The sequence below is a fragment of the Octopus bimaculoides genome, chromosome 10 (genome assembly GCF_046866305.1).
Source record: "Octopus bimaculoides isolate indiv1 chromosome 10, ASM4686630v1, whole genome shotgun sequence".
Lineage (NCBI taxonomy): Eukaryota > Metazoa > Mollusca > Cephalopoda > Octopoda > Octopodidae > Octopus > Octopus bimaculoides.
The window spans coordinates 79,384,109-79,412,024 of record NC_142937.1 but is presented as its reverse complement, the minus strand read 5'-3'; the positions used below and the strand labels follow the sequence as shown (position 1 = coordinate 79,412,024).

Sequence of the window (27,916 nt, the reverse complement as noted above, 5' to 3'; positions counted from 1 at the left end):
AATGACACGACGATTTTGATAAGACTAAATCAATAGTAGTATTTTAGTTTATTTCATAATATTATTTAATTTACGACTATTAATATTTTTATTTATTTATTATATATTAGAATTTAATATTTATTAATATGTTTTATAAGATAACTATAGTTTTTTGTTCTTTTTATGTTGTTAGTTATATAAATTTTAAATTTTTCATTCATTTATTTAAGTATTATTATTTCATTCATGCTTTCGTATTCTATTCTCTATTTTAATGTTCTTTTTTAACGTAGTATTTTCGCGCGAACTCTTGCTTAAAACGCTATAGCTATTAGATAACGTCTTAGTTTTTCAGTTTGAATTACGGAAAAATTTGGATAAGTACTGTTTTCACTTTGCTAAAGATTTTCTACTATTTGAAAATAATATGTATTCTTGTTTTTATACTATTCATTTGGTTCTTTATAGATTATTTTAATAGATAACTTATTTAACACTATATTATTTAGGAGTTATAGTTTCATTTCAACATAATATTAGAACTTCGATTGGAATAGTGTTGATATATTTTCGATTATTTTTGATTAATATTATTTGATTAATTATTAATCTTTATAGTTTATAATATCGTTAAAGTTTTTTTTTTTTTTTAATCAAAACTTTGTATATATATATAAAGTTTAACCTTTTATTCTTAATAATTTTTTCTTTCCTAATTTTTTCATTCATAATTTTTTCCATTCATAATTTTTTCATTCATATTTTTTATTATTACGTTTGTAGAAATAAATAATCTTGTATTTTTCTATTATTCAATTGATCTTTAATCATAATTAAATAAACGTCTTTAGCTTTAAATAGTATAGCTTTAACTATTACACCGGTTAAATATGTACTAATTTTATCTTCATTATTATTTTAAACTTAAACTTCGTTCAACTTGTATTTAAAACAATGATAATTTAAAACAATGATAATTTAGGTAAGATGTTTTTTGTATATAATATACATGTTATTATTATGGATGAAGGGATGATTATTGAATGGTTATTATTTTGATATTATGATATTTTTAAAATAATTTTTCTATCTTTATATAATAAGTATATCATATTAATTCATTTGGTACTTATTGTTGGTTGAGATATATATCTAATTATTGTTCTACTTACGATCTGACGAGTAGCTATATTTTTGAATAGAACTTATTTTAGATAATTTCAATTGATTTTAATCGATTTAAATTTCTTTTCTATTTGAAAATTGGTTATGAAACACGTGTAATCTTTTTATTATATTTATCTTATGATATTTACTTTACTTTATATTATACTCATTTATTGTGCTTTTAATTATTAATTTTTCTATATGTGATAGTGGATTTTCATCGATGAGTTCTTGAAAATTGGTTATTTTCCCTAAAACTATATATATATATATATATATATAGGCGAGCTGGCAGAATCGTTAGCACGCCAGGCAAAATGCTTAACGGTATTTCGCCTACCGTTATGTTCTGAGTTCAAATTCCGCCGAGGTTGGCTTTGCCTTTCATCCTTTCGGGGTTGATCGAATAAGTACCAGTTACGCACTGGGGTCGATGTAATCGACTTAGTCCCTTTGTCTGTCCTTGTTTGTCCCCTCTATGTTTAGCCCCTTGTGGGCAATAAAGAATTAATATATATATATAGGTTTGACAATTGTTGAAACTCGCTGTCCAACAACTCTACATGAATTTTGCAGAGAAGCTAGTGCACTGAAGAGTACTAAAATATCTTTGCTAGGAAAGGAAATGACAATGTTTGCTTTTTTGCCTGTTTTACTCAAACGTGCCCTGATCTTTGATTCCATGTTAGAATGATATGCACATCTAGCTTTCGTAACATATGTACAGATGTAAGGAGATGAAAGTACAGATTAAAATGTGTTTGGCAGTTTTTTAGTCTAGATAATTACAAGATGACCTCACCAGTGCAATGAAAAAAAGTGCCCAGTCATCAAGGGTCAGACAGAATTTATTGACACAGATTTTCTACTACCAGATGTCCTTCCTGTTTCAAAGCAAGGTAATATCTTCCTAAGGTCAGAGAACAGATCTTGGCAAAATATTAGAAATGAATGTCATTCATTTACAACAATCATATGATGCTAAGACAAGGAAACAGACACACACACATCTATATATAGACATATATGAATATACATACACATACACACACATATATATATATACACACACATATACATACAAATATATATATATATATATACACATATATATACACACACACGCATATATATACAAATATATATACACACACACACACATATACACACACACACACATATATATACACACACACATATATACATATACTCACACACACATATACACACACACACACACACACACATATATATATATATATATATATATATATATATATACACACACACACACACATATATATATACACACATTCAAACCCAGTGAACAGCAATGATGACACCGGTTTGACTTTGAATCTCTTTAACAGTTCAAAATAATGACTTTTATTCCTCTTAATTCTACCTCAGTTCATCTAATTGTATTTATTTATCACTACTTTTCATAAAAAATGCCTTTATTTTTTTGATATTCAATGTGCATTTTCGCTTTTTTCTTCTTACTTTCCCCATATACACACACATATATATATACATATATATATACACACACATATATATATGTACACATGCATGCATATATATAAACACACATAAATGTATGTGTATTTTTTCAATGTATACAATAACACAGAAAAAATATTTACTAGGGTAGCAAAAATTCACATGAGTGCCAAGGATATTACAGCCTGCTCATAAAGGTACAAATTCCAAGGCTAAGTGAAATATTTTTGTATAACAGATAGAATGAGAAATGGAGTCAAATGCAGGTGCTATTCAAATCATTCATACTTCCAACAATTCTTCTTGGTCTGTATTCTTTATCTGAGTGAGTTCTTAAACCGTGACATTGTGGTGGTGTACAATGTGTATCACAGTTGGATGAATTACCAGTGTAGTGTATGCCTGCTTCGTGTATATATTGAATTTTTTCACAGTACCCAACCCTAGCTAGAGCAGCATTATAAGTTGCATGTGATTCAAAAATTTTATTATTAGCAGATAATCTAGAAATTCTTGTAGAAATATCCTTAACTAGTCCCCATATAATCAAGGTTGGATGGTTGGATGCTATGTTAATGTACTTAATATGATTATTTGGCTTATGAAATAGTTCAAATAATCCAGTATCGAGACAGAAGCTAGCGTCAAGAAAATTCACTCCACAATAATCTTTACCCATTTGTAATATTTAGTACTAAATTTTTGAAAAGTCTAAAGAAATTTTTCCTATTTCTTTCTAACTGTACTTTGCTACTTCTGTCCAGAAAAATAAAGCATTATCCCTATATAGACCCCCTGTTACTTCTGGAAAGGAAGATTGCATTAATGAAAAGATATATAAACCGACTAGGTCAGTGATCTGAGCAGAGTCGTACGAGCCCATTTCTATGTCAAATGCATTCTCCCTATCTAATCTACTAGAGTGGCTCGGATAATATCTATTTCGCATCGGGACAAATCAGAATTTTTCATGCAATAAATCAGGGCTTGATTAAGAACAATCGGGTTAATAGTTTTCTATATCTAGTTGCAAGAATTTACTATTCTTACTAATTTCTAGAAGCTTAAACCATCCAACCACCAGAAGTCTAATCTAATTTTAGACTTAAGGGTGGGTAATACCCTATCAATGATTTTTTTTTACACATCCACACACATATATCAGTGGCATGCAGTGACTTTTGAGGTTGGTCATGCAATAAATACAAGGGTTGATTGAAAAGATGAAATGTGATCAAATAAGGTTTATTTTTCAACATAGACCCCCCCACCACCACCACTTGCAGTCCATATACTTCTTCCATTGATGCTGCAGTGCTTGGAGCCCATTGGTGAAAAGTCTTTCTTCCTGTTCACCAAAAAGTTATCAACAGCAAATAGGACATCACCATAGTGATACTGGTTCCTAGCCATGTGTTTTTCATGTTAGCAAACAGATGATAGTCAGACAGCCAAATCAGGAGAATAGGGATGGTGATCAACTAGTTCGAAGTCATTCATACATAGCAGCCATTGAAACGAAGGACATGTGTGCTGGAGCATTGTCCTGACAAAGGAGGAGGAAGACGCTTTCGTCAGTTTTGCTGGGCATTTTGTAAGTGCCCCAGCATGTTGGCATAGTACGTTGCACTGATGATATGGCCCTTTTGAAGAGGGTAAATAAACACACCTTTTGCATGCCAAATAACTAAGTCCATCACCTTCCCTGCAGATGAAACAACCTTGGCTTTCTATCAAACAGGTGAGGAGGAGTGTTTCCCCTGCATTGATTGTCTCTGGCTTAAAGTGATGAACCTAACATTCATCATGCGTTAGGATACATTCAACAAGACCAGCTGGATCTGCGTCAAACAATGTCAGATTTCCCAGTCATGTGACCAGCTTGGTGTGCTTTTGATCAGGTGTCAGAAGTCATGGCACCCATCAAGCATGAACCTTCGCCAAGCCAAGTTCATTGTGCAGAATATTCTCAACTCCCTCACAGGATATGCTAATAACATTGGCTATTTGGTTTATAGTCAATTGCCTGTTATCCATCAATCAATGTTTTCTTCAGTGATGGCAGTTGTGGGATGTCATCTTCAAGACTCTCCCCTCCCCCTCCTGAATTCAACTGCCTACTTTTACACTGTTGATAAAGCTGGAGTGTCATCCTGTAATGTAGCAACCATGTCAGCATGAATGTCCTTGTGGGCTAAAGCCTTTTCTGAAGATATGTGATAACACCACGATGCCAAATTTTATTTATTTTCGAGAGAAGTTGCTACTAGTTACTTTTGAAGTCTTTTCTGAACAGTCAGATGTCAGTTTACTTGCACGGAAACAATGCAGTTATAAATATGCAAAGTTGAAATGAATGCATGCAACATTTCTAGCGTCACTCCTTCATAATCAACCTATGAATGTTTCAACCCACCCTCATACATATTGGTTGAGCTAATTCATTTTTCATAATTGTTTATTTAAAAGAACCAAATTAGTTTCATAACATGCCCATGATGGTTGCTGTTTTAATGCATTTAAAACTTTTTTAAAAGATGTACTAAAAATTATTATTTACATACCTTATTTATAAATTAATTCAGTTCTTCGATCTTTCAAGGCAAATACATTTATTATATTGTCATAGAAATCTTCTGTTTTAATCAGTTGTCGAAATCTTTTTCAATTGACATAAGATCGACATAAGTTCAAAAGATTTTATAAAAGAAATATCTGTACGTGTGTGTGTTTGAATTGAAAGTCAATTTGAATAAAACGGAAAATAATCTTAATAAATCAACAAAGCAATGAAAGACCCTGGTCAAAAAGGAAAAATTTTAACTTACATGGGATAGATAAAAAAAAAAGTCCAGCAACGTAACAATAAACATTAAATATCAAAGAGAAAATAATTTTGTTGGTTATCAAAACTTTGGTCCTGAATGGTAGAACGGATCTGACAAACAAAGAATTTTGAAAGGGCTTTTATTTTTAGACTGAGGACAAATGGTCAAATCCATTCAACCATATGGTTAGTCTTCCCTGCCTGCAGGTATTGACTTGTAACAGTTTAATCAGAACATTAAGAACATCAATTTCGCTGGAGTCAGAGGGCATGCTCTCTTAACCCACATACAACAAATAGAAAATTAAGACAGAGGGAAACTATGTTAATATTTCAGGTGATTCTAAAATGCAAAAGCGAACAAACCTGACCTTTCAAAGGTAGAAATGGATCTTTATCCTCAACCATTTCCATAAAACGGTGTTTTGCCCAGTTAAACAAATGTTCAGAGCTAAGTTCATCTTCTTTCAGACCACTACGTTGTGCACATACCTGGAATACAAAAATATCAGTTTCAACCTGTACTCATGCAAAAGAGAGGGGGGGGGGCTGGTGTTTAGGCTTTCAGGTCAGATTTGATTAAGGTAAATCATATTCAAAAGAATCCCACTGTGATTCTCTCCTACATTATTTTCTTTTTCAAACGAGAATTATCTAGGACTACACTTCATATTACCCAATGTGTTCTCCCTTCTTGTTATAAGATGGCAAGATCTAATTTGAGTGAAATTTGGCTGCTATTTGTAGCAAGCCAAACAACCTCATTCGTTCATGTAATCATAGGTTGATGCTGATAGCAGAGGCTAAATAGTGTTGATAATGATGAATGGGGATCAATACTAAAGTTAGTATTTTTGGTGATGATGTTTATGTCAATGACATTGCTATTGGTTGTGTTCAGCTATTGGTTTGCTAACAATTTAGCATGAACCCACAGACATGTCATATCTCAATTCCAGCACCAAAGCTACACAGTATCTCAAGCTATGGTGGATTTCATTTTGATTGAAAACCATGCTGTAAAACTCTATCATGCAATTATTTCCAGAGTAAGAACATTTTAGAAAAGCAATCATCACCATTGTTTTTTCTGTCCAAGTTTCCCATGCTGGCATGGGCTAGGTGTTGAAGTAGTATTCTACAGCTAGCTGCCAACTCTTACTCATTTCTAAGTTTGTTTCCATTAATTTTTACATCCATTTTTCTATGTCAGCATGGCTTAGACAAATGCATTATTACAGTTGGATACCCTTTTTGTCAATAAAATTTATTTGTTTTTCAAGTAAGCAATCTCATATTCCACACATCTTCAAAGGTACATATTGACCGGTATTTAACTTGTAGTTCTAAACACAAATCTTGTAGTTCTAAACATATTTTTCCCCAGCATTTGTGCATTATACACAAATAAATAAAGTAACAACTATACAGAGCAAAGAGTACACTTACCTCTAGAGCTTCTGTAACAGCCACGCTGAACACTTTGGAAGGATTCTTATAATTCAAATAAAAGTACTGGTCAAAACGAGTCACTTTAGAAAGTGGTAACTGAAATTACAAAGGAAAATCTCAAGTGTGTGTTGTGTACATACACACATGCACATCATACCACAGGCACACACAATGATCAGATATTAATTGGACACTATTTTACAAGCAAAAAAGAAAAAAGAAAAAAAGGAGACTATATTCTGAATCTAATCACTAGTGAACATTCAGGTTAGAAAGAGAAACAAATGCACCAAAGGGGAGAGCATGTGAGACCAAAGATTTAGGATTAAGTTTACAAGCATCCACTTTACTAATTGTATTTGATGCAGCAGGTATCCTTGGTTACAGTCCGCCTAGACCTTCCAACAGTTAAAGAATATCAATCATACACACACACACACACAGATAAATTAGACAGATATCTATTTCTGACAAAATTAGTTAATTTTCCAGACATTAAACATATGAAATAGAAGATAACATACCTCTGAGATTTTATAGTCACCAAACCATAAAACCCAGACAGTTAATGGAGATGACTTTTTCTGTATGTCTTCATGATTTATTACTAATCCTGGCCATGGTTTGAATCCAGATAATTTACCCCATATTACACTGCCAACAGGAAAACACTGGACAATAGAGAGAAACATTTGAAGGTAAATTTAAAATCATTCCGCTATGAATCCATAACATCTGAAAGAAAAATATAATTTATATCTGATAGTGAACATCTCTGCTGTTTAATGTTGGATGCATATTTTATTCAGGCATCATTTGAAAGGTTTTCACTAGTAACAAAATGTTTCATATCTGTTATTTCTCTGTTGCTAAAATATACTTTAGCAACATTAAAATTGTTTATTCTTCATTTACAAATGATATTTAAGAGTATCCACCATTCTAAGTAAGTTGCTTTGGGCATGAACAGAAGAAAATTTGATGAGGTTAGAATGGTTAATATTTGAACTGATGCTAATTGAAAAGAACATGTTGGCAAGAAGGAATTATAGAAACTTGCAAGTGTCAGGAGTGGGAAAGAATTGGACAATATATCTATAGTACACAAAAGGACTTCCAAGCAGAGTGCAATGTGTACACTGAGAAAGCAGTATAAGGTTAGTGTCAAATGGAGTAGCAGCTTATAGTAGTAATATAAGAAATAGAGAGAAGACACAGCTAGTAGCAAAGAGATAGGAAAATGCTTATCTGTAGGCTTACATGTAAGATTTGTTGGTTTTTTTAATCTACAAAACCAATATTCTAGGATTGTCTAAAAATACAAGATTCTTGAAAATAAAAGGTTAGTAGTTGTAAACAAACACTGTTGAAATTAATCAGATAAAGAGATAATACGCTCAGCAACTTTTAATTATTAAATAAATTATTTCAAAGACCTTAAAACAAAATACAACCTTGTTGTAAAATAACTTACTACCTTGTTTCCAAGATCTTTCTGGGGGCTTAAAGGGATTTGGTAGCTGTGTAATTTTCTTTTACAACTTTTTGTCTTTTTCTTCTCTAGACACTGTTCTATTTCCTCCTTCAATTCTTCACTATCACATGATTTTGGGTGCACCATTTTCGGCTTTCGGCCCCTTCTCTTCTTTGCTTTGCTGTGGAATTCTAGGAGTAATCCATTAGTTTCTAAATATTTAGTATCTGTCGTGTGGTTTGACTTACAGCCTTCGTGTAACTTTCTCTTCAAGTCAAAAAGTTTGACATCTTCATCAGAATCTTCAAAAGTTTCAATATTATTGATACTAACAGTAGTCGCAGTAATATTAATATCTGTAAGAGCAGTAGCGGTGAGGATATCAGTTGTATTAGCAACAGGTGGTGAAGTAGAGATGGCTGTGTTGTCCATAGAAGATGGAAATAATAGACTGGACTTAACAATTCTGGAGAAATAGAAAATAGGAAAAAGAACATTAAAAATGGAAACCATGTTAATCCACTGACATCTACAGATATCAGCCATAGTCAGAATGGTAGTCTATAGTAAAATACACTTGGAAATATAAAGAGGTCTTTACAAGTTACAAGGAACCCAAAGCATAGGATTAAGTTGATTAAATATAAGTTTTTCTCTAGTATTTTTTCACACAGCAACAGCCATGTTTCAGATTCACCCCCAAAGGCTATGGTCTACAACCTGATATTTGTTCCATAAAGGTAAGTTATCTGAGACCTACAGAATTGAGTGTCCTGTTCAGAAGTATAACAAAACATTGGCAACATCATCATTATCATTGGTTTTACAAGTGTTTTCCATGTTGATATGGTTTGCAGGAAACTTCTTGAGGCAGTATTCTACAGCTAGACACTCTTCTTCATGCCCAACACTTATATATTTTTATTTTTTTCAAGGTACTTTATTCCACTCATCTGCCAGACATGTTTATGTGGAACATAAATACTACCATTCCATAAGTTGTGTCAATATGAAGATGCATATAAACACGTACACATTCTCCGGTCCCTGTTAAGAAAGGGTGGGAAAATCCCTGCCTGCGAGTGCAATTGTACCCGCAAGCCCACATTATTGCACCCGCAGGCTGATATACACATGTAATTTTTTTGTTTCAGTTATTTGACTGCGGCCATGCTGGAACACGGCCTTTAGTCAAGCAAATCGACCCCAGGACTTATTCTTTGTAAGCCTAGTACTTATTTGTATCGGTCTCTTTTGCCCAACCGCTAAGTTACGGCGACACGTAACTTAGCCAGCATCGGTTGTAAAGCGATGTTGGGGAGACAGACATGAACACACACACATACATATATACGACGGGCTTCTTTCAGTTTCCGTCTACCAAATCCACTCACAAGGCCTTGGTCAGCCCGAGGCTATATAGTAGAAGATATTTGCACAAGGTGCCACGCAGTGGGACCGAACCCGGAACCATGTGGTTGGTAAGCAAGCTACTTTATTTCATAAATATTTGCCATAAAGGCATTACAAAGAGGAGACGAACAAGGACAGACAAACATAAAAGAGTGGGAGAGTAGCTGTATCGATTAAATATTTACAATTTTAAATATACCATAATAATTTGATTATATTTACAATGTTCGATTAAAGCATTGCTCATTACAGATGCAATTTGTAATGGCTTTCTTGAAGGATAGGCATCCGACCACCAGGGTAGACCCCCTTGCTTTTTCTTTCCCTTGTTTTTGGCTTCCACTTACCTGGTGCCAAACACTCCCAGCTCCCCCGCCACAGGCTTCCATCTTCTTATGAATCTGTCTCGTGACAGATACCTCTTCTACAGCCTGATCTTACTACTGAGGTGGTAACAAAAAAAGTTAACTAACCCCTGGCCAGATACAAAGGTGTCCGTCACTACACGCGTCTTCCATACTGTTTCTTTCACACAGTATATTTTGTAGTAGGCGCAGGAGTGACTAAGTTTTTCAATTATAAAATTTATACAATACTCGTACGTCTATTTGCGACATAGGTCACGTTTCCACTATGACTAAAAAAGGTCAGACTCAAACAGAAATTGTCCAGTAGTTGCCATTTGAATGGAAATTTTGTTTTCACTATAAAACACATGTTGCTAGGTTTGTACTCTCGTTGAGACTCAACTACACTAGGTGAGAAAACAAAAAATATATTGCATGTATTGAAATAACTTTTTATTTAAATGAAGCTGAAGGATTGTAGAAGATACCGTGTAAAAATTATTCATATCTAAGAACCCCACTCCCTATTTCATTTTCACGTATTTTATGAAATAAAAAAGAAATCTCCAAAATCGACACTCACCCTCTTTCTGTCAATCTATAAGCAAAAAATATTTAGAAGTCTATTAAAAAATTTAAAACAAACTGGTAAAGCTTCATCGAAACAGAAACTATTAATTTGGTGTTTTATGAAGAGAATTATAAAAAAAAAATATGACTTTTTTTTTTTGAAAAAGCTGTGAAAAATAATCTTTTTTGAAATTTGTAAATTCGATTTCTTTTTTTTTCTTTTCTAAAGTATCACCATTAGAGGTATTTATACATTTATAATACTCCGTTGAAATGAAGATATCAACTCATAAAGGAAACCATCGAAAGGAATGTCGCACTTTTTGCTATCAGTGTCTCAAGAAGGTCAACAGGAACTACTTTCAGGTCATTGAATTATCAGTTATCGACCCACCAAACAATATCTTAATTTTTGTCAGATATTTTTTTTTTTACAACACTGAACGGAGGCGCAATGGCCCAGTGGTTAGGGCAGCGCACTCGTGGTTTCTATTCCCAGAGCGGGCGTTGTGAATGTTTATTGAGCGAAAACACCTAGAGCTCCACGAGGCTCAGGCAGGGGATGGTGGCGAACCCTGCTGTACTCTTTCACCACAACTTTCTCTCACTCTTACTTCCTGTTTCTGTTGTGCCTGTAATTCAAAAGGCCAGCCTTGTCACACTGTGTCACGCTGAATATCCCCGAGAACTACATTAAGGGTACACGTGTCTGTGGAGTGCTCAGCCACTTGCACGTTAATTTCACGAACAGGCTGTTTCCGTTGATCGGATCAACTGGAACCCTCTGTTGTAAGCGACGGAGTGCCAACACACAACACTGAATGCATTCATGAAGAGTTGGTTGGCTTTTGTTTTCCCCAGGCAGCAGCGGTAATGATAAAAATTCCGAAAGTGATAAGTTTAACCAGTTTATAACTTTGTTAAACCAATTTGTTTTCGATACCCTTAATCAATATGGCAAGTGGTTATAAAGAAAGGTGTTGATGAACGTGCTTTGTTTGATGAAAAATGGACTGAACCTTATTATTTTTTTATTGAAATAGATAAGTGTTTTTGTTTCATTTGCAACAAATAAATAGCTGTTCACAAAAAATATAATATTGAGGAGGATTTTGTGAATAAGCATAAGACCGATGAAAATTTAAAAGAATCTGAATGTTTAGCCAAGAAAGCCTCCTTGAAAGAAAATCTAATCAAAAGAAAAGATTTTTTTAAAGGACGATTCTTGAAAGTGAATCAGTTAATTATGAGGAAGAAAACTTTTGTTAGGAAATAATTAGTTTATCCAGAAGTGTTTCTGATCGTATTAAAGATAACTGATATGGTTAATATTTTACAATACTAACAAGAAAGAAGAAAATAATAATGCAACGGGTGTAAAAAAATGAAACAAAAATGCGAGCAAAGGGGGGGGGGACTTTCGGAAAATTCACAAGATCCGACTTCTTTTTCCCTCGTAACTTTGAGGAAAATGAATATCTTTTAATGAAATTTCATATAAATATCCTTCAAATAACACAGATTACAATTATAAAGAAACCCGTGGGGGAAATCTTTTTCTGGGGGTGGGGAAAGGACTTTTGGAAAATTCACAAGATCCGATTTTTTTCCCCTCGTAACTTTGATATCTTCTAATGAAATTTTATAGAAATCCCTTTCTATTCACACTCAAAATACTGAGCATTTATGGAGAAACCCGAGAAAGTCTATTGTTCGACAAGGAATGAGAGACCTAGCTACTTGAACAATATGTCGCTCAGTTACTTTTCATACAGGCCATCTCACCACCCCAACTTCATAAGTTTCTTTTGACGGCTGTAAGACTACACCCATGTTCCTAGAATGTATACTGGTTCTTGATGTCGTTCACCAATAACTCCTTAAAGGTACACTGGCGCATTTTTTATACTGGAAAACATTCTTCTTGCCCTCAACTATGCTTATATACTTTAAAACATTCTATACAGATCTTCCAACACCCATTAGACTTGTTAACTTGCTTATTGGTGACTGAGAGAACTTGTAATTAAGCAAAAATATTAAACAAATAAGGAAGGTATCAGACGGTCATCAGATATGCTAAAAACAACAGCTAAATCGCCCTTAACTTTTTTCTATAATGAAACCATATTCAACACCATATTTATGAATTTGTTTCTCTCACCATGATACATGGAATCTTTTTTTAAAACCTTTTTCTATTACAAAAAAAAAGAAAAGGGGTTTTTTTTTCAAGCCTTTTTTCGTTACACTCAAGCAAAAAAAATAATTTATGAATTTCTTTCTCTTCGAATGTCCTCTCCCCATCGGAAAAGATTTTTCCCCCACAAATTTCTTTATAATAGTAATGTATGCCGTTTGAAAGGTATTTATATAAAATTTCATCAAAAGATATCCATTTTCCTCAAAGTTCATCATTATCATCATCGTTGTTTAACGTCCGCTTTCCATGCTAGCATGGGTTGGACGGTTTCACTGAGGGCCAGAAAGCTGCACAAGGCTTCAAGCTGATCTGGCAAAGTTTCTACAGCTGGATGCCCTTCCTAATGTCACGAGGGAAAACAATAGGATCTTGTGAATTTTCTGAAAGTCCTCTCCCCACGCCTCGGAAAAGATTTCCCCCACAAATTTCTTTATAACCGTAATGTATGCCGCTTGAAAGGTATTTATATTAAAATTTCATGAAAGGATATCCATTTTCCTCAAAGTTATGGAGGAAAGTAAACATTAACCGATTACCGTAATTCATTCAACGTAAAAAAAAAAAAAAAAAAAAAAAAAAAAGGTACTTTTTGGTTATCTCACCCCCATTAAAAAATTGGGTCATCTCCCCACTAAAAAAGCTGATTTCATGTGGCGACAAGAGATTGGATTAAAAGGGTTAGAATCTTTTGATTCAACACATTGTTGACTTGGCTTCTTCAATAGACACGATTTGTTACAAAAATGTTATCAGAATTTTCTGAAAGTCCCCTCCCCCCACTCCGTTGCTTTGTGCACATTTTTGTTTTCATATTCGTTTCATACACATTGTTTTACACCTGTTGCACTAGTTTTTTTTCTGATTTCGTTTCCGGGTAATATTGTAAACATTAACCAAAGATACTGCTTATGACATTCAAAATCTGATTCAGTAGAATTCGTTTTATATTCACTAGCTATTGATGAAACAACTGATCTGTCTAATTACCGCCCAGATAGTAATATTTATACGTGGAATAACTGCAAAACTCAACATTTGGGAAGAATTTCTTGCCTTGAAATTAATGCATAGAACAACTAGAGCCTTAAAGGATTTTGATTTACTGTATGAAAAAAAAAGCGAGTGGTATCGCTACAGATGGCACTCTATCTGTGGTAGGTTGTGAAAAAGGGTTGATAGTTCTGCTTAAGAATAAATTTAAGAAACTTTGTGTGCCAATCAATGCTTTATTCATATGCAAAGTTTAAGTGCAAAATCTCTTAAGATGGGCAATGTAATGAAGGTTGTAACTAAGGCTGTTAATTTGATAAAAACAAAGGGTTGAATAATAGGGAATTTAAAGAATTTTTGAAAGATCTTGAAGCTGTATATGGGGATTTATTGTAGCATTGTGAAGTTAGGTGGTTATGTAGACCCAAATGCTTAAGCGATTTTATGGACTGATGGAAGAAGTGAAATTTTTTTTATGAATATTAAAGGAGTTCCTATTGTAGAACTGGTAGATAAGATTCAAAGTGATTTAGCATTTTTAGTAGATACTAGCTGAATTACCCAGCGTTGCCCAGGTTACTGCTGCTATTCAGATTACTAAATAAATATGAAGATACATCTTTTTTCTCATAATTATTTCAAAATATCTATATTTTATTTTTTTAAATATCCAAATTGTGATGATAATAGAATTTAGAAGTGAAAATCTGTCAATCTTGAAGCAGGGTAAACAATAGTCATTGCGTCATTTTTTTTTTGTTTTTGTCCAAATGAATAAATTGTTGCTGCTTCCAACTTGTGAGCAACCAACATAGAGTTGACCATGGAAGAAGCATGTAGTAGAGAGATCAAGTCCAACTACCTTGGGGGAATGACCCAGAGATTTGTTAATTGAAATACCAAAACTTAGTTTGACTGGAATCTGAAGCCTCTTAAATTCAAATGGAACATCAGTAGATATGAGAGGAAATTTTGAAATAAAGACATTTTCTTTTTTGTGACTACCAGTTATGATTGTTGCCTGTAGGACATGGGCTTCATGGAAGTAACAATTAAGCGAGTTCCATTACACAGGCGAGGTGGGTCAAAATTCCTAAATAACATAATGGGAGCACCCAGTTTTAGTATCAAGTTATGCGATGGCATCCCAGTGGGTTTATAAATGTGTTCAGAAATTCAACAGGATATTGAACAACATGTTCTTGATCGATTGCTGCGTGAATTGAGGGAAAAGTCATTTCTGATGTACATGTTAACTTTTGCAAAAGTTCATGATTGAGTTTATCAACCATTTCATTAGTTGGAGCCAGTATAGCTCTTTCACATAACCCAGTTTACATCAGTGTAATTGACAATCACACACACTCATATATACTAAGACAAACACACACAAACATACATTTACATAACAACCATGCAAACACATACACACTCATATACAAAATGTGCCGTTGTCAAGGTATGAAATGTCTTTTACCTTGTCGTACATAAAGAAGGCGCAAACATTCACACATACACACACAAAATGTGTCATCATGGTCGTCGTCATATAAAATGTCCTCTACTATGTCGTATGTAAGGAAGGCGCAAACAGATACACACACACACACACAAAATGTGACATCGTCATCGACGTCATATAAAATGTCCTTTAACTACAGTTTGACTTCAGAAAGATTATGTCTAGATAATGTTATATTGTTTCAATCCAAATTGAAATAAAAATTACATGTTGACACCACTATTTATTACCTTGTAAAATATGATTTGATTTTGTGGAGCCGTTTGAGAATACATAGGGAACAGACAAAGAATTTTATATAGAGAGATAATTAGTCATTTAAATAATTTGAACTTGAAACTACAAGGTTCCAATCAGCTAATAACCAGTTTGCTTTCTCATACCAAAAGCTTTGAATCAATGATTCATTTATTTGTCACACAATTGAAAAGAAAGTGTTTCACGCATTTTTCCAAATTGAGAAACAAAATCCCAAATCAACAAAGGAAACACTTTGACAAGTGCAGAAGTCTTTTGAAGAAATACAAGATAACAAAATCGATCTATGTGTTTTTGAAACACCTTTCGAGGTGTTCTGAGGAAGCTTCAGATTCTTTACAATTAGCATTAATTGGTTTGCATTCGTATAAGTTAATAAAATCGAAATATGATACTCTATCTTTATTGGAATTCATCAATCTGAATTTTTGACAACTTATCAATGTGAGCAGTTTTTTTGCCAAATTGAATTATGCAAAAAATCTTCGTACCAGACTTGCTGACGAAAACTTGAGTAATGAACTAAGAATAGCAGTTTATTCAAAGGCATGATATTCCTAAACTTTCAAGAAAAAAAAAAAAAAGAAGTAATTTCACCTTTCTCACTAAACAAAACCAAATTTTAAAGTTAAAGCTTTGATAAAACTATCACTAGGGTAAATTTGTTTAAAAATGTCATTCACATATGTTATTCAGGTATTAATGTAATTTTTCAAAATTAAATTTGGTCTGTGCTTGATTGTTATGATTTCTCCATCATTTGGATAGGTGCATTTGGAAAAATATAGAATACCTCATAATATAAATGTCCTAAATTCAGTGGCAGCATTAATTTAATGTGTTAAACTTCTCTTTATTAATGTTCATCAAATTATACACAGATATAAAGAGTTAGAACTTGTGATCCACTCATAAATTTTTGCCGGCTGCACTAAAAAGTTTCCCCACCCCAGCTATTAAATTTCACAAAGTATCAGTCAACTCAAGGCTATAGAAGACCCTTGGCTAAGTTGTCATACAGTGGGATCAAACCCAAAACCACATGGTTGTAAATAATCCTTCTAGATCACATGTGTCTAACAGTGGATAGAAAATCCTGCAGTATGACATGATACTCCAAATGCTTATTTATTTAGCCAGTTCATAACTAATCTTGAAAAACAACCATCAAATAATTCTATATACTTACTCACATATCAATATCAAGGTAATACAGAGTATTTAGATTTCATATTAAGAAATTTTAAAATATATACTCTTACAGCTCCAGCTAAAAACAAGTAACAAGTGCAAAACTAAATTTCTCAATTTTATATGGATTCATTTCTTTATTTGTTTTGCATCCATTGTTTTCTATACTCACATGAACTGAATAAATATGTGATCTGAAGCATTGTTTTGCAGGTGGATGCTGTTCTTGATGCTAAACCTTATCTGTTTTAAAGGTAAAGGATCTTTTTACTTTCTCCCAGGTCTACTGTCATATTCCATGATTGGACCTCCTGTAAACTTCTCATTTTTTTCACTATTATCTTTCCTTCATTGGTGGTGCCATTTTCCCCTGCTGTTGGTGCTTTTTGCATCTCTTTTACTCTAGGGTGTGAGCGTAACCACCTTCTCATGGCACCACTAATATCTCCCTTGCATAAGTACTGTTTTACACCCTGACAAGATGTGTATGAGGCTACCCTTCTTGCCACATGATCTACACAGCTGGTTATCCTTCATGTCCTTTCTGTGCAGGTTTGTCGGTGTTGGTAGCATGCCATACATTGCTGACAGCAGAAACAAAACACAAATGTTCTAATCCATGTGGTCTTCCTCTTGTGTTGGCTCATTTGGTTCAGCTTCTCTGAGATATTAGCTCTATAGTTCTTGATCTTTCTTCATCTTGGTGTCATACAACTTCCTGGGTCACTGTTGGAAATAGGAAGAACCAAGACCATACCATTCTATTCAAATGCTGCATGCTTTTAGCATGTGCAACTGTGCAGTTGGTTGCCCACTTGCATCCTGATCTTGTAGTGATACCTGCCTGTCTGACTTGCTCATCATTACTATTCTACACCACAAATGACAGGGGAAGCAAGAGTAATCCAGATTTTAGGTACCACTTCAGAGTTACTCATCTTTTCCACTCCTTCCGTTTGTCTGTATGTCAAATACTCTCAACTGACGCAAATCTCAGATGTAATCTATGTCGGCAGAGCCATGCTTTGAATTTTCCTGAAAGCCCTGAATCTGCCTGCTTCTCAGTATTGGTGAGGTCGTTCTAATCAGTGAGTAAAATATCAAAACATTTTTCAAGGCATTTGATCAGATTCTCCTCCACTTATGGAATAGCTGATGCTTGTACTTGCATGCCTATACTGATCACCATACTTTTTAGGTTTCTTAAGCTTAAACTTCATTCTAACCCATGTTGCTGTGTTCAAATAAAGTTTGTATGTTTTGTTTGTACATAGACTGTGGTTATCACTTTAAGAACATCCATGATCCTCACTTTTTAGATGTTATTGGCTGCTCAACTCTATTTGTAATCTTTAGACATCCTTATCAGCAGTTGTTATGAGGAGGTTTATTCCTATGATGAAAAGAATGGGGAAAATTGTGTAACCAGTTATGCTTCCTTTCACTAAGGCTTGCCACCAAATTGTAAGGTGGCACATTCTAAAACACAACTGGATGACTCCAAAATCCCTTGATGTAGTGGTAGTGTAGGGCTTTCTGTATGAGAGATTAATCCATATGTATCAATCAAATCTCACCAGACCACTATCAAGTTCACCTTTGCTTTTATGCTTCCTAAATCTTCTGAGAATTCTAGACTGTTCTAGATTTCTGGACAGAGGGATTCATGTATCCATTCTCAGTCACATACGAGGTCATCTTTTTGAAAAGAAGATTTTACCTTCAAAACTCATGAGTGAGATAATTCTTTTGGTACAAAACAACATTCTACCTTCTTGAAGGAATGATTTCCTTTTTCCAGATTTTTTGGTCCATCATCTCTGAAGGAGCATCAGGTATGTTTTATATATTTTTTACAGTATACCACTTCGGCAAAGAGTGGGATCTGGTTCTGATTTTCTTCACTGTTTTTGTAACTTCTTTCTATGATGGACTGTTATGTTAAGCTTATTTTCCGATAATTCAACTCTACTAAAGTCTGGGTTGGCATTCAGAGTGGTTTTTACATACCTAGAGCTAGAATCTACTCGACCTGATCCATCAGGTAAACCTAAATGTGTCCTTTGTATACTGAACCCTTTTAGTCCCCTTCTGCTTCTCAGCTTTTATTGCTCTCCCTTTTACTACTTATTGAGGGTTTTGATTTCTCTCCTTGCCCCAAGTGATCGAACTTTCTTGCTGGATAGGCTTGGACCTCTGATGCAATACAGCTACTGAGATATCTCCAGGGTGCTTCCTGCACAGACTCCTGTGTCTCACCAGATGCTACCTGGCATGCTATATAGTGTGTGTGTGTGTATATATATATATATATATATATATATATACACGGTGGACTCTCCTGTTGAAAACAATGTATGAGCACAGCTTTTGCTGAATGAACTGCAGCACAAATGATTCATTTCTAGTGATCAAATGTACGTGCTGTACATTAGCTCACTCTCTCTCTATCAAATCAACGCTGCCTAAACAGGTGCACAGTGTACCCATATATATACATATATATATATATATTATAATAATAATAATAATAGGGAATAAAGTACAAAACTTACAGGGAAAAATTCAATTTAGCAATACTAAATCAAATTTCCCAATATAAAATATATATGTATAATTTAAAGAAAAACCATTATTAAATAATTCAACAAAGAAGAAATCAACTCACACCCTCCAGAAAACAAATATATCACAAAATTGATTTTATTCAAAAAATCAATAAAATACAAAAAGAATAACTAGTAAATAGTATAAAATGGAAGTTTGCCAGTGTTCTGCAGCATGAGAACCAGAGGCTTGAGTTGTTTCAGATGGCAAGACAGTATGTCAGAGAAAATTGTGATGTAGGAGAGAAGTGTGTTGACATGGATGATAATATACCTGCACTTAGTGATTCTGCAAAGGAAGAGGCTTGGAAGTGCACCATGAAAGAGTGCTAAGTGAGCAGAATGCATAGGAGAAGGGGAGTCTACCTCATATAGACCAAACAGAGGGACTAGCTATCTGAATCAACAGTAGCTCGGTAGATAAAGCAATTAAAGATATGAAGACAGTGAAATCCCTCAGCCATTCAAGTATCACCAATGAGATGCTTAAAATATCTGGCAGAGAGGGATAAGAGCTACTCACTCATATAGTGAATAAGGTTGTCCACAAGGGAATCATACCCAACAACTGATGTAACAGCATTATAGTCAACTGCTACAAAGATAAACCTGACATCTTAGACAGAAATAATCATAGAGGTTTCAAATTGCTGACCAGGTGATGAAAGTTACAGAAAGGATCATAACTCAACTAATTAGGAATAGAATTAGCCTACATGAAATGCAGTTTGGTTTTGCTCTAAGAAGAAGTAATACTGATGCTATCTTCCTAGTAAAGTAACTGCAGGAGAAGCATCTAACGAAGAATAAACCACAGTACATAGAGAAAGCCTTTGACAGGGTCCTCCACTCCCTTATCTGGTGGGCAATGTAAATGCTAGGGATAGGTGAGTGGTTGATGAGAGTAGTACAAGCCATGTACTGGGACACCATCAGTAAGGTGAAAGTTGGCAACGAGTTTAGCGTACTGGCAGGAGCTCATGAAGGATTGGTATTCAGCCCACTTTTGCATATCATAGTCCTCCAAGCCTTAACTGAGGAATTTAAGACTGGATGCCCTAGAGAGCTCTTCTAAACTGATAACCCTGTTCTTATAGCTGAATTTTTACAAGAATTAGAGAAGAAATTTCAGATGCGGAAGCAAGGTCTGGAATCAAAGGGCCTTAGACTTAAATTTAGCTAAGACCAAAATCCTAGTAAGTAGGAACACAGACAAATTACTAATCCCCTTCAAGGAGGCAGCCCTGCTCAATATGTAGAAATTCTTTATAGTGTGCTCAGCACAAGTTATGGACACAAGAGGTGCAGCAGTACCACAGGAAGGTTAACAAAGAAAGTAGTCTTTGTCTGTGGCAGATGTCCAGGTACAATAAACTCGCAGAGTGTACAGGAAATACACTTTCTGAAATGTCTGGGATGTTCCTTAGAAGTAGTAGACAGTGTCCATTATCTAGGAAACAAAGTTAGCAATTAAGGAGGACATTCTAAAACAGTAGTTGCTACTTTAAGAACAGGCTGGTCATGGTTTAGAGAGTTACTACCGTTGTTGGTAACAAAGAGCCTCTCCCACGGGGTGAAAAGCAGATTTGGACAGTTATACTATATGGCAGTTAAACCTGGGCTGTGGTTGCACAGATCATGTGTAGGGTTGGAAAAAAATTAACAGAGCATACTCCACTGGATGTGCAGTGTTAATGTGCATGTATGACAAAGTGTAAATGTTTGAAGAGATAAATTGTGTGTATGAGGCATCAGATGTAGTGTGCAAGAGAGAAAATTGTGATGTATACGGATAAGGAATTGTGGAGGGAACCTGTGGAAGAGGTAAGCTCAGGGTTAACCTAGCAAAAACCAGTCTTAGAAAGTAGGAAGGCTGACAAATCGAAAACCCCTTCAGGTAGATGGCCCTGCTCGATTTGTGGAAAAGGCATGGGTAGAAACTCCATGCGATGTACCCAGTGTATGCTATGGACACATAAAAGTTGCAGCAATATCAAAGGAAAGTTAACTGGGAAGACAGTTTTTATGTGTAGCAGATGCACAGGGGCAATAAACATTGAAGATGTACAGAAAACAGATTCTCTAAGATGCCAGGGGGAAAAACTAGAACTAGTTGATAGCTTCCGCCACCTAGGATACCAAGTCTATAGTGGGGGTGGATGCTCTGAGAGAGTAGTGGCTAGAATAAGAATAGCCTGGGCAAAGTTCAGGGAGCTCCTACCTCTGCTGGCAACTAAGGGCCTCTAGCTCAGGATGAAAGGTAGACTGTATGATGCATGTGTGCGAACTGCCATGCTACATGGCAGAAAAACATGGACCATGACTGATAAGGACATGCATAGGCTTGAAAGAAATGAAGCAAGTATGATCTGCTGGATGTGTAATGTCAGTGTGCATACATGACACAGTGTAAGTGCCCTGAGAGAGAAGTTGGACCTAAGAAGCATCAGATGTGGTGTGCAAGACGACTGTGCTGGTATGGTCATGTGTTGTGTATGAAATAAAGACAGCTGTGTTAGGAAGTGCCACTCCCTAACTGTAGAAGGAACCTGTGGAAGAGGTAGACCCAGGAAGACATGGGATGAGGTGGTGAAGCATGACCTTCAAACATTGGGCTTCAAAGAGACAATGACAGGAGATTGAGACCTTTGGAGATATGCTGTGATTGAGAAGACCCGGCAAGTAAAGTGAGATTGCAGCCATGGCTGATGCCAATGTTGCATGTCCGGCCCATTTAAGAGTACCCTTAATGATTCAGGCAATATGATATGCTTGAGAAGACCTGTTGAGTCAAAACCAAAAATCGTAGCTGTGGCCAGAGCCCACTGACTGGCTCCTGTTCTGGTGGTACATAAAGTGCATCATCCAAATGTGGTCAATGCCAGTGTCCTGACTGGCACCCATGCTGGTGGTACATAAAAAGCACCATCCGAACATGGCCAATGCCAGTACCCACTGACTGGCTCCTGTGCTGGTGGCACATAAAAAGCACTATCCAAACGTGATTGATGCCAGGTCCACCTGATTGGTTCCTGTGCCGGTGGCAGTTAAAAAGCACCCACTACACTCTTAGAGTGGTTGGCATTAAGAAAGACATCCAGCTGTAGAAACTTTGTCATAGAGAGAGACAGAGAATATAAATGAGTAACAAAGATGTACAAGTATCAATTCATTACGGCCGTTTCAAGTGGCTCCTTCAATTAATTAACGGAAACATTACATCGATTTGAAAAAAAACCATTCGTCAGATGACCGCATACACTTCAAACATATGGATATAACCATTTTTATAAGACATATTTACATCTTTTGTCACAAATATCACAAAAAGAAACAATGTGAATACTTTGAGTTCCAATATTGATGTAAATATGTTTTTAAAAAATGGTTATATGTTTGAAGTCTATGTGGTCATCTGACTAAACAGTTTGCAAACTGATGCAATGTTTTCATTAATCAATTAAAAGAGCTGCTTGAAACAGCTGTAATGAATTGACACCTGTACATCTTTGTTACTTATTTATAATCTGTTCACCTAACTTGGAATCTGCACTTTGAAAATACTACAGAAGGTACCTATATAAAAGGTACATGTCTGAATTATCAAGAGCGGTTATCTTCACTTAGATGGGTTGCATTGTCTGCACACATGACAGGAATATCAGGTATAAACACCCCTGCATGGCGTCTTGATATTCAATTAATATGGCTTGGATGTACGGATTATACTGACCTAGCAAGGTACCTCAATTTAAGTACCTAATTCAACTGAATCTTAATTATATATATATATATATATATATTCCTTCCTTGGCTTTCGCTAAGTAACACACGCTACCACTTTGTCTCTCTCGGTTCCGTGCCTCATCGCGTTCATACACACATAATTTTTCTCGTCTGGCCGTAAAGCCTTCTGTTTGTTTTCCTGTCTTGTTTTTCGTCCGCCACTACATTCCTCCATGGCTAGATTTAATTTGCGTATACAGATTTAATCTGCGATCCATGGGACGAGCCGTTTTAACGTTGCGTCCTGCCCGAAGCTCGTCGAAACGCCGGTGTTAAAACGTGGGTAGCTGATGAAGTAGAATGTTCTCTATGTGGCTCGTGTGTTCTCGTCTACGTTTGTTTGCAATGTCCTGTACCCAGATATGCACCTATACATACAGGTGGATGTCGGTATGCACATACCTGTACGTATATATGCATATACTCATTTACTTTTATATATATATATATATATATATATATAAAACGTTGACCACTAAAGTGGACATTTAATGTGCTAGAAATAGACCACATGTGTCTACTAAGACCTAAATTGTTCTCAAAACGAAATTCAGCGAAATACCAAATCGTATGCGGGCAAGACAGTGAAAATTACAGAAATAAAACATTATTACCCACGGACTAGTTTCGAAATCAACACTCTTACCGAATGTCTGTTTCTCTTCAGCGTGAACTGTAATGGAATCATAATTCTCAGAATCCTATACACTAGGTTATTTAATATAGTTAGTGCAGAGGGCTCTTCATTAGGTCTTGGGCCCAACAACGACACTTCATGCATTGAGTACATATTAAATTTTATTAAATTTGACCGCTGTCTTTCACATCATTTACTAATCGTCATCCCTGACCGCCTCGCTACCACCACTGCCGCCTCCTTCTCTATCACAACTACAGCTCATACCATTACTGTAACCCCATTACCATCGTCCAGTATATTGGTTCAGGTTCTCTTTCTCTCACATGCCACTCTTTCTCTTATTATTACTCCCACTGCCAGCATCAACACTACTTTTTTAATAAAAACATCAACTCTCCCTAAATTTCTTTGTCTCTCTTTCTCTCCCTCCTTCTTTCTATCTCTCTTTCTCTCTCTTTGTCACCACTCTCACCGTCTCTATGCATACTATTACTCCTACCCCAGTATAAGCACTAGTAGAAGTGTCAATGAACAGTAAGAGAGGGGGTCGAAGTGTGACACATTGACACACAGAAATTAGTTTTCGCATTTATTATATATATATATATATATATATATATATATAAAAGGACCTCTACTGAAACTTTTAAACAAACATTGGATGATCTAACGATGATACCGGACCAACCAGCCATTCAAGGATAAACTCAGGGGATATCAGCAACAACAGACTCGATCACTGACCCACTTTCAATCATAAAGCGACAACACAAAAAAATGAAGGCGGTGCTCCAGCATGGCCACAGTCGAGTAACTGAAACCATTAAAAGAATTCTCCCAAAATACTTGAAAAATTCAATAAGAGTCCAGAAAAAAAACAGCCATATATCCTTAACATTACATCCTGAACTCTTAGAAAGAACAAAAATTAATGTATTCCTACATTAATTAATGTATTCCTACATACAAACCCCTAAAAAGACATGATGAGGGCTGAAACACCTTTTTATCATATGGTGATTTAGGTCAATCAGTGCTGAATAGGAGTCTAAATAACCCGGCAGCATTACTAACGTTTTGCAGTGTCTGACTTGTTACGCTATTAAAATATGTTCATACGTCCCATTTGTTGGCTTACACACAATCTTTAGATGTCTTTCCTACTGCTTGCAATAATCTCAATGAAATAATATTGACCAAACAACATGCCTCTAGCTGTCGTCCCACTTTACACGACTGAAAAGGCAGTTCTGGGTCTCAATCCAACGTCTCTGATAATGTTATACACTGTTTAATACAATTTAGAAATTATCGATAAAAAAAACAAAACTATACCTTTTTTTATATTTCCAGAATTGTGAGAAAAAAATATACATAGAAGCTAACTTGGAGTATAGCGTACCGTTTTGGTGGCGGGGGTACTTTTTTTTTTTGCAGTAATTTTTATTTGTCCTGGAGACTCCAGTAACTTTGGCTATGTTTTCTTTTTCCCCCTTACAGTTTAACTCTCAGTTTAGTCAAACTTTAGTTTTTAGTTTATCTCGGACCACAAACTATTCATTAAAAATGTTCTCTCATTTATTTCATGAAGTTGTAATTGAGTAATTATTTTTTAAAAAATCCTTTTGTTGTACATAAACAAAATTTTCTTCATTTCTTTAAAATTCTCATTGCTACCGAGTTATGAATATCATTTGCAAAACTGAAAGGAAAAACAGTCCGTTATATTCCAAGATCGCTAAATGTTGGGGTCACAAGAAATTAGTAGTGTCCAGACACTAATACAATTTCTTAGAATCCTTATCACATACCCCACATTATTGCCACCCTATATAGAAATACTCTGCCTACATAAACATTGTACTGGGTACCACCAGTGAAACAACTATATGTAGGCCGTCTCACTTCATTCCGCTGTGAGCTGCATGAAAATGCGGCCAAATTTCCCTCAAATCACTTTGCTATTTTTAATATGGTTACACTGGATAAGGAAGTGATAGATATTTCTAAGAAGATACGTTAATAAGGACGACCTGAGGGTAAAGAGCAAGATATGAGCCAACGAAGGAAATTCTACATGGTCTTCTGACTTGCTAGAAATAGCAGCCACATCTCTCGATTAACACCCTGTTGTCTTACAAATGGACAAGTTTATATGATGTAGTTCGAGGCAAGCAAAATCTGAAAAAATATGCGATAGTAATGTCTAGAATGCCTATCATCATAAGTCTGCTCCATAAGGGTTGACATGGGGCGAAACAATAACACATGTAAATAGATAATAGAAAGATACAACATACCCAGACTTTCACACGGTATTCCATACGACGATCAACCACTGCATGTCGAAATGTAAACTATTGTCCCCACCAGCAAGGTAGACGTATAATCTATCCGAAATACTAGGTAGAGTCAACCTACGTTTGATACAGGTGTTGCGGGAGGGGGGGGGGGGCTTCACAGCACACCCCGACACTAAAAAGTATACATACCAGTCTAGCTAACCAGGTGAGCGTTATCAAAGGATAAACACGAACAGCTAAATACCGGCGTGTGATGAATATAACAGTTGATGGTAGACTGCGTGGCGACAGTGGCGAGCAGTTAAGAGCCACCCCTAACACACACTGACATCATTAACACCCGCTCCATCCCACAAGTATTAAGGGAACTTACACATTTTTCTAGTTTAATTTGCAGAATTCAGGACAAAAACATTCCATACAAAAGAGATGACAATATTTGTGTAATACAAATATATGACAAAAACCTATCTTGGCCTTAAAAAGATGCAATAAATCTTTCCAGTGAATACATTACTAACTTTGTATTTGTTCATTGTAAATGCTGTTTAATTTATTTAACATTATATAAAGAAAGTGTAGTAACAAATTGTCTACTGAACAAATGAACACTTTATGTTACCAACAGTAAAACACTGCATTTATATTACCTTCCCCAAATCGGATGAAATATTTAAAATTCCATGTAATGAGATATGACTAAATCCAATATGTAAGTTAGGTGACAGCTCTTTACAGTCTACACTCACTCTCTCTGTACGTTTTGTGTTGCTTATAGTCCTAGCTAGCTCACTAATTTAAACGCCAATAGCTGTTTACCTATTTTATGCACACATCAATAACAGTCAGATACATTACGTGTAAATATGTCAAAATAGGGGGAAAAATTTATCTAGCTACAGAATGAACAAGTGTGTGTGTGTATATACACGCACTATACACACTCATAGACCATACACATAGCGGAAAGACACTTTTTCTATCCCTAAGCAGCCTGTAGATATATGTTGCAGTGGGTTTGTCAGTGCAGATTTACATGAGAAACGGATGACTGCCTAGATGAGTGTTACTTGCCAGAGTAGGACATATTGAGTCTAAAGGGTTAGCGTATTCAGTACAACAATGTTTTCTAAATTATTTCTGGGTGAATGAAAGTAAAAGGGAAAAGAAATAGCAAAAGAAGTTGAATGAAATAAAGCTATACGGAAGAATAAGAAAGAGCAAAGAAGGAAAACAACATGAGAGAAACATGTCGAGTTCTTTTTCTTTATGTCAATCAAATATCCTTGCATTTTTTCAGAAATAAAATGTCTTTCACCCTATGTGGCCTAACTGCAGTGAAAGCTAAAGAACATCTTATGATTTTTGTCAGGAATGCAGAATATAAGGGGGAAGGGCGCAAAATTCGTAACCGGGGCAAAATGAGTAATTTCTAATTTCTCGTTATTTCTACCTGTTTGAAAACATTACATTGCAAATACTGCCTCATCATTTTGTAATGTTGCATCATCTCTGGGAGTGAAAACTGGTCGGCATGGGTATTGTTGAAATTGAGAGAATTTGAAAGAGTCAGGTGACAGAAATAATTTTTTCAAGAAATTTTTCAACTTCGACCCGATTGTAATTGGGGTTCCTAATAAAATATCTGGATAATTTTTGGTGTTTAGCAACCAATATTCTTT

The 27,916-nt window shown here is 35.2% G+C and overlaps 1 protein-coding gene across 17 annotated transcripts in view; it reads right to left on the bottom strand.

Moving 5' to 3' along the window:
- Positions 1-27,916, bottom strand: part of LOC106869540 (DNA (cytosine-5)-methyltransferase 3B) — a 72,042-nt gene that overhangs the window by 33,081 nt on the left and 11,045 nt on the right. For 2 of the 17 annotated variants that reach the window (XM_089358836.1, XM_089358833.1), the window contains 4 exons: positions 8,406-8,871; positions 7,456-7,602; positions 6,929-7,027; positions 5,851-5,971 (listed from right to left, as the gene is read on the bottom strand). In XM_089358836.1, coding sequence (XP_089214962.1) covers positions 5,851-5,971; positions 6,929-7,027; positions 7,456-7,602; positions 8,406-8,837 — 799 coding nt within the window. In that variant the 5' untranslated portion in view covers positions 8,838-8,871. Of the gene's footprint in view, positions 1-5,850; positions 5,972-6,928; positions 7,028-7,455; positions 7,603-8,405; positions 8,872-10,291; positions 10,399-10,748; positions 11,251-23,937; positions 24,187-25,266; positions 27,331-27,916 lie in introns of those variants that run through there. The other 15 variants (XM_089358831.1, XM_089358844.1, XM_089358840.1 and 12 more) reach the window with 15 other exon arrangements.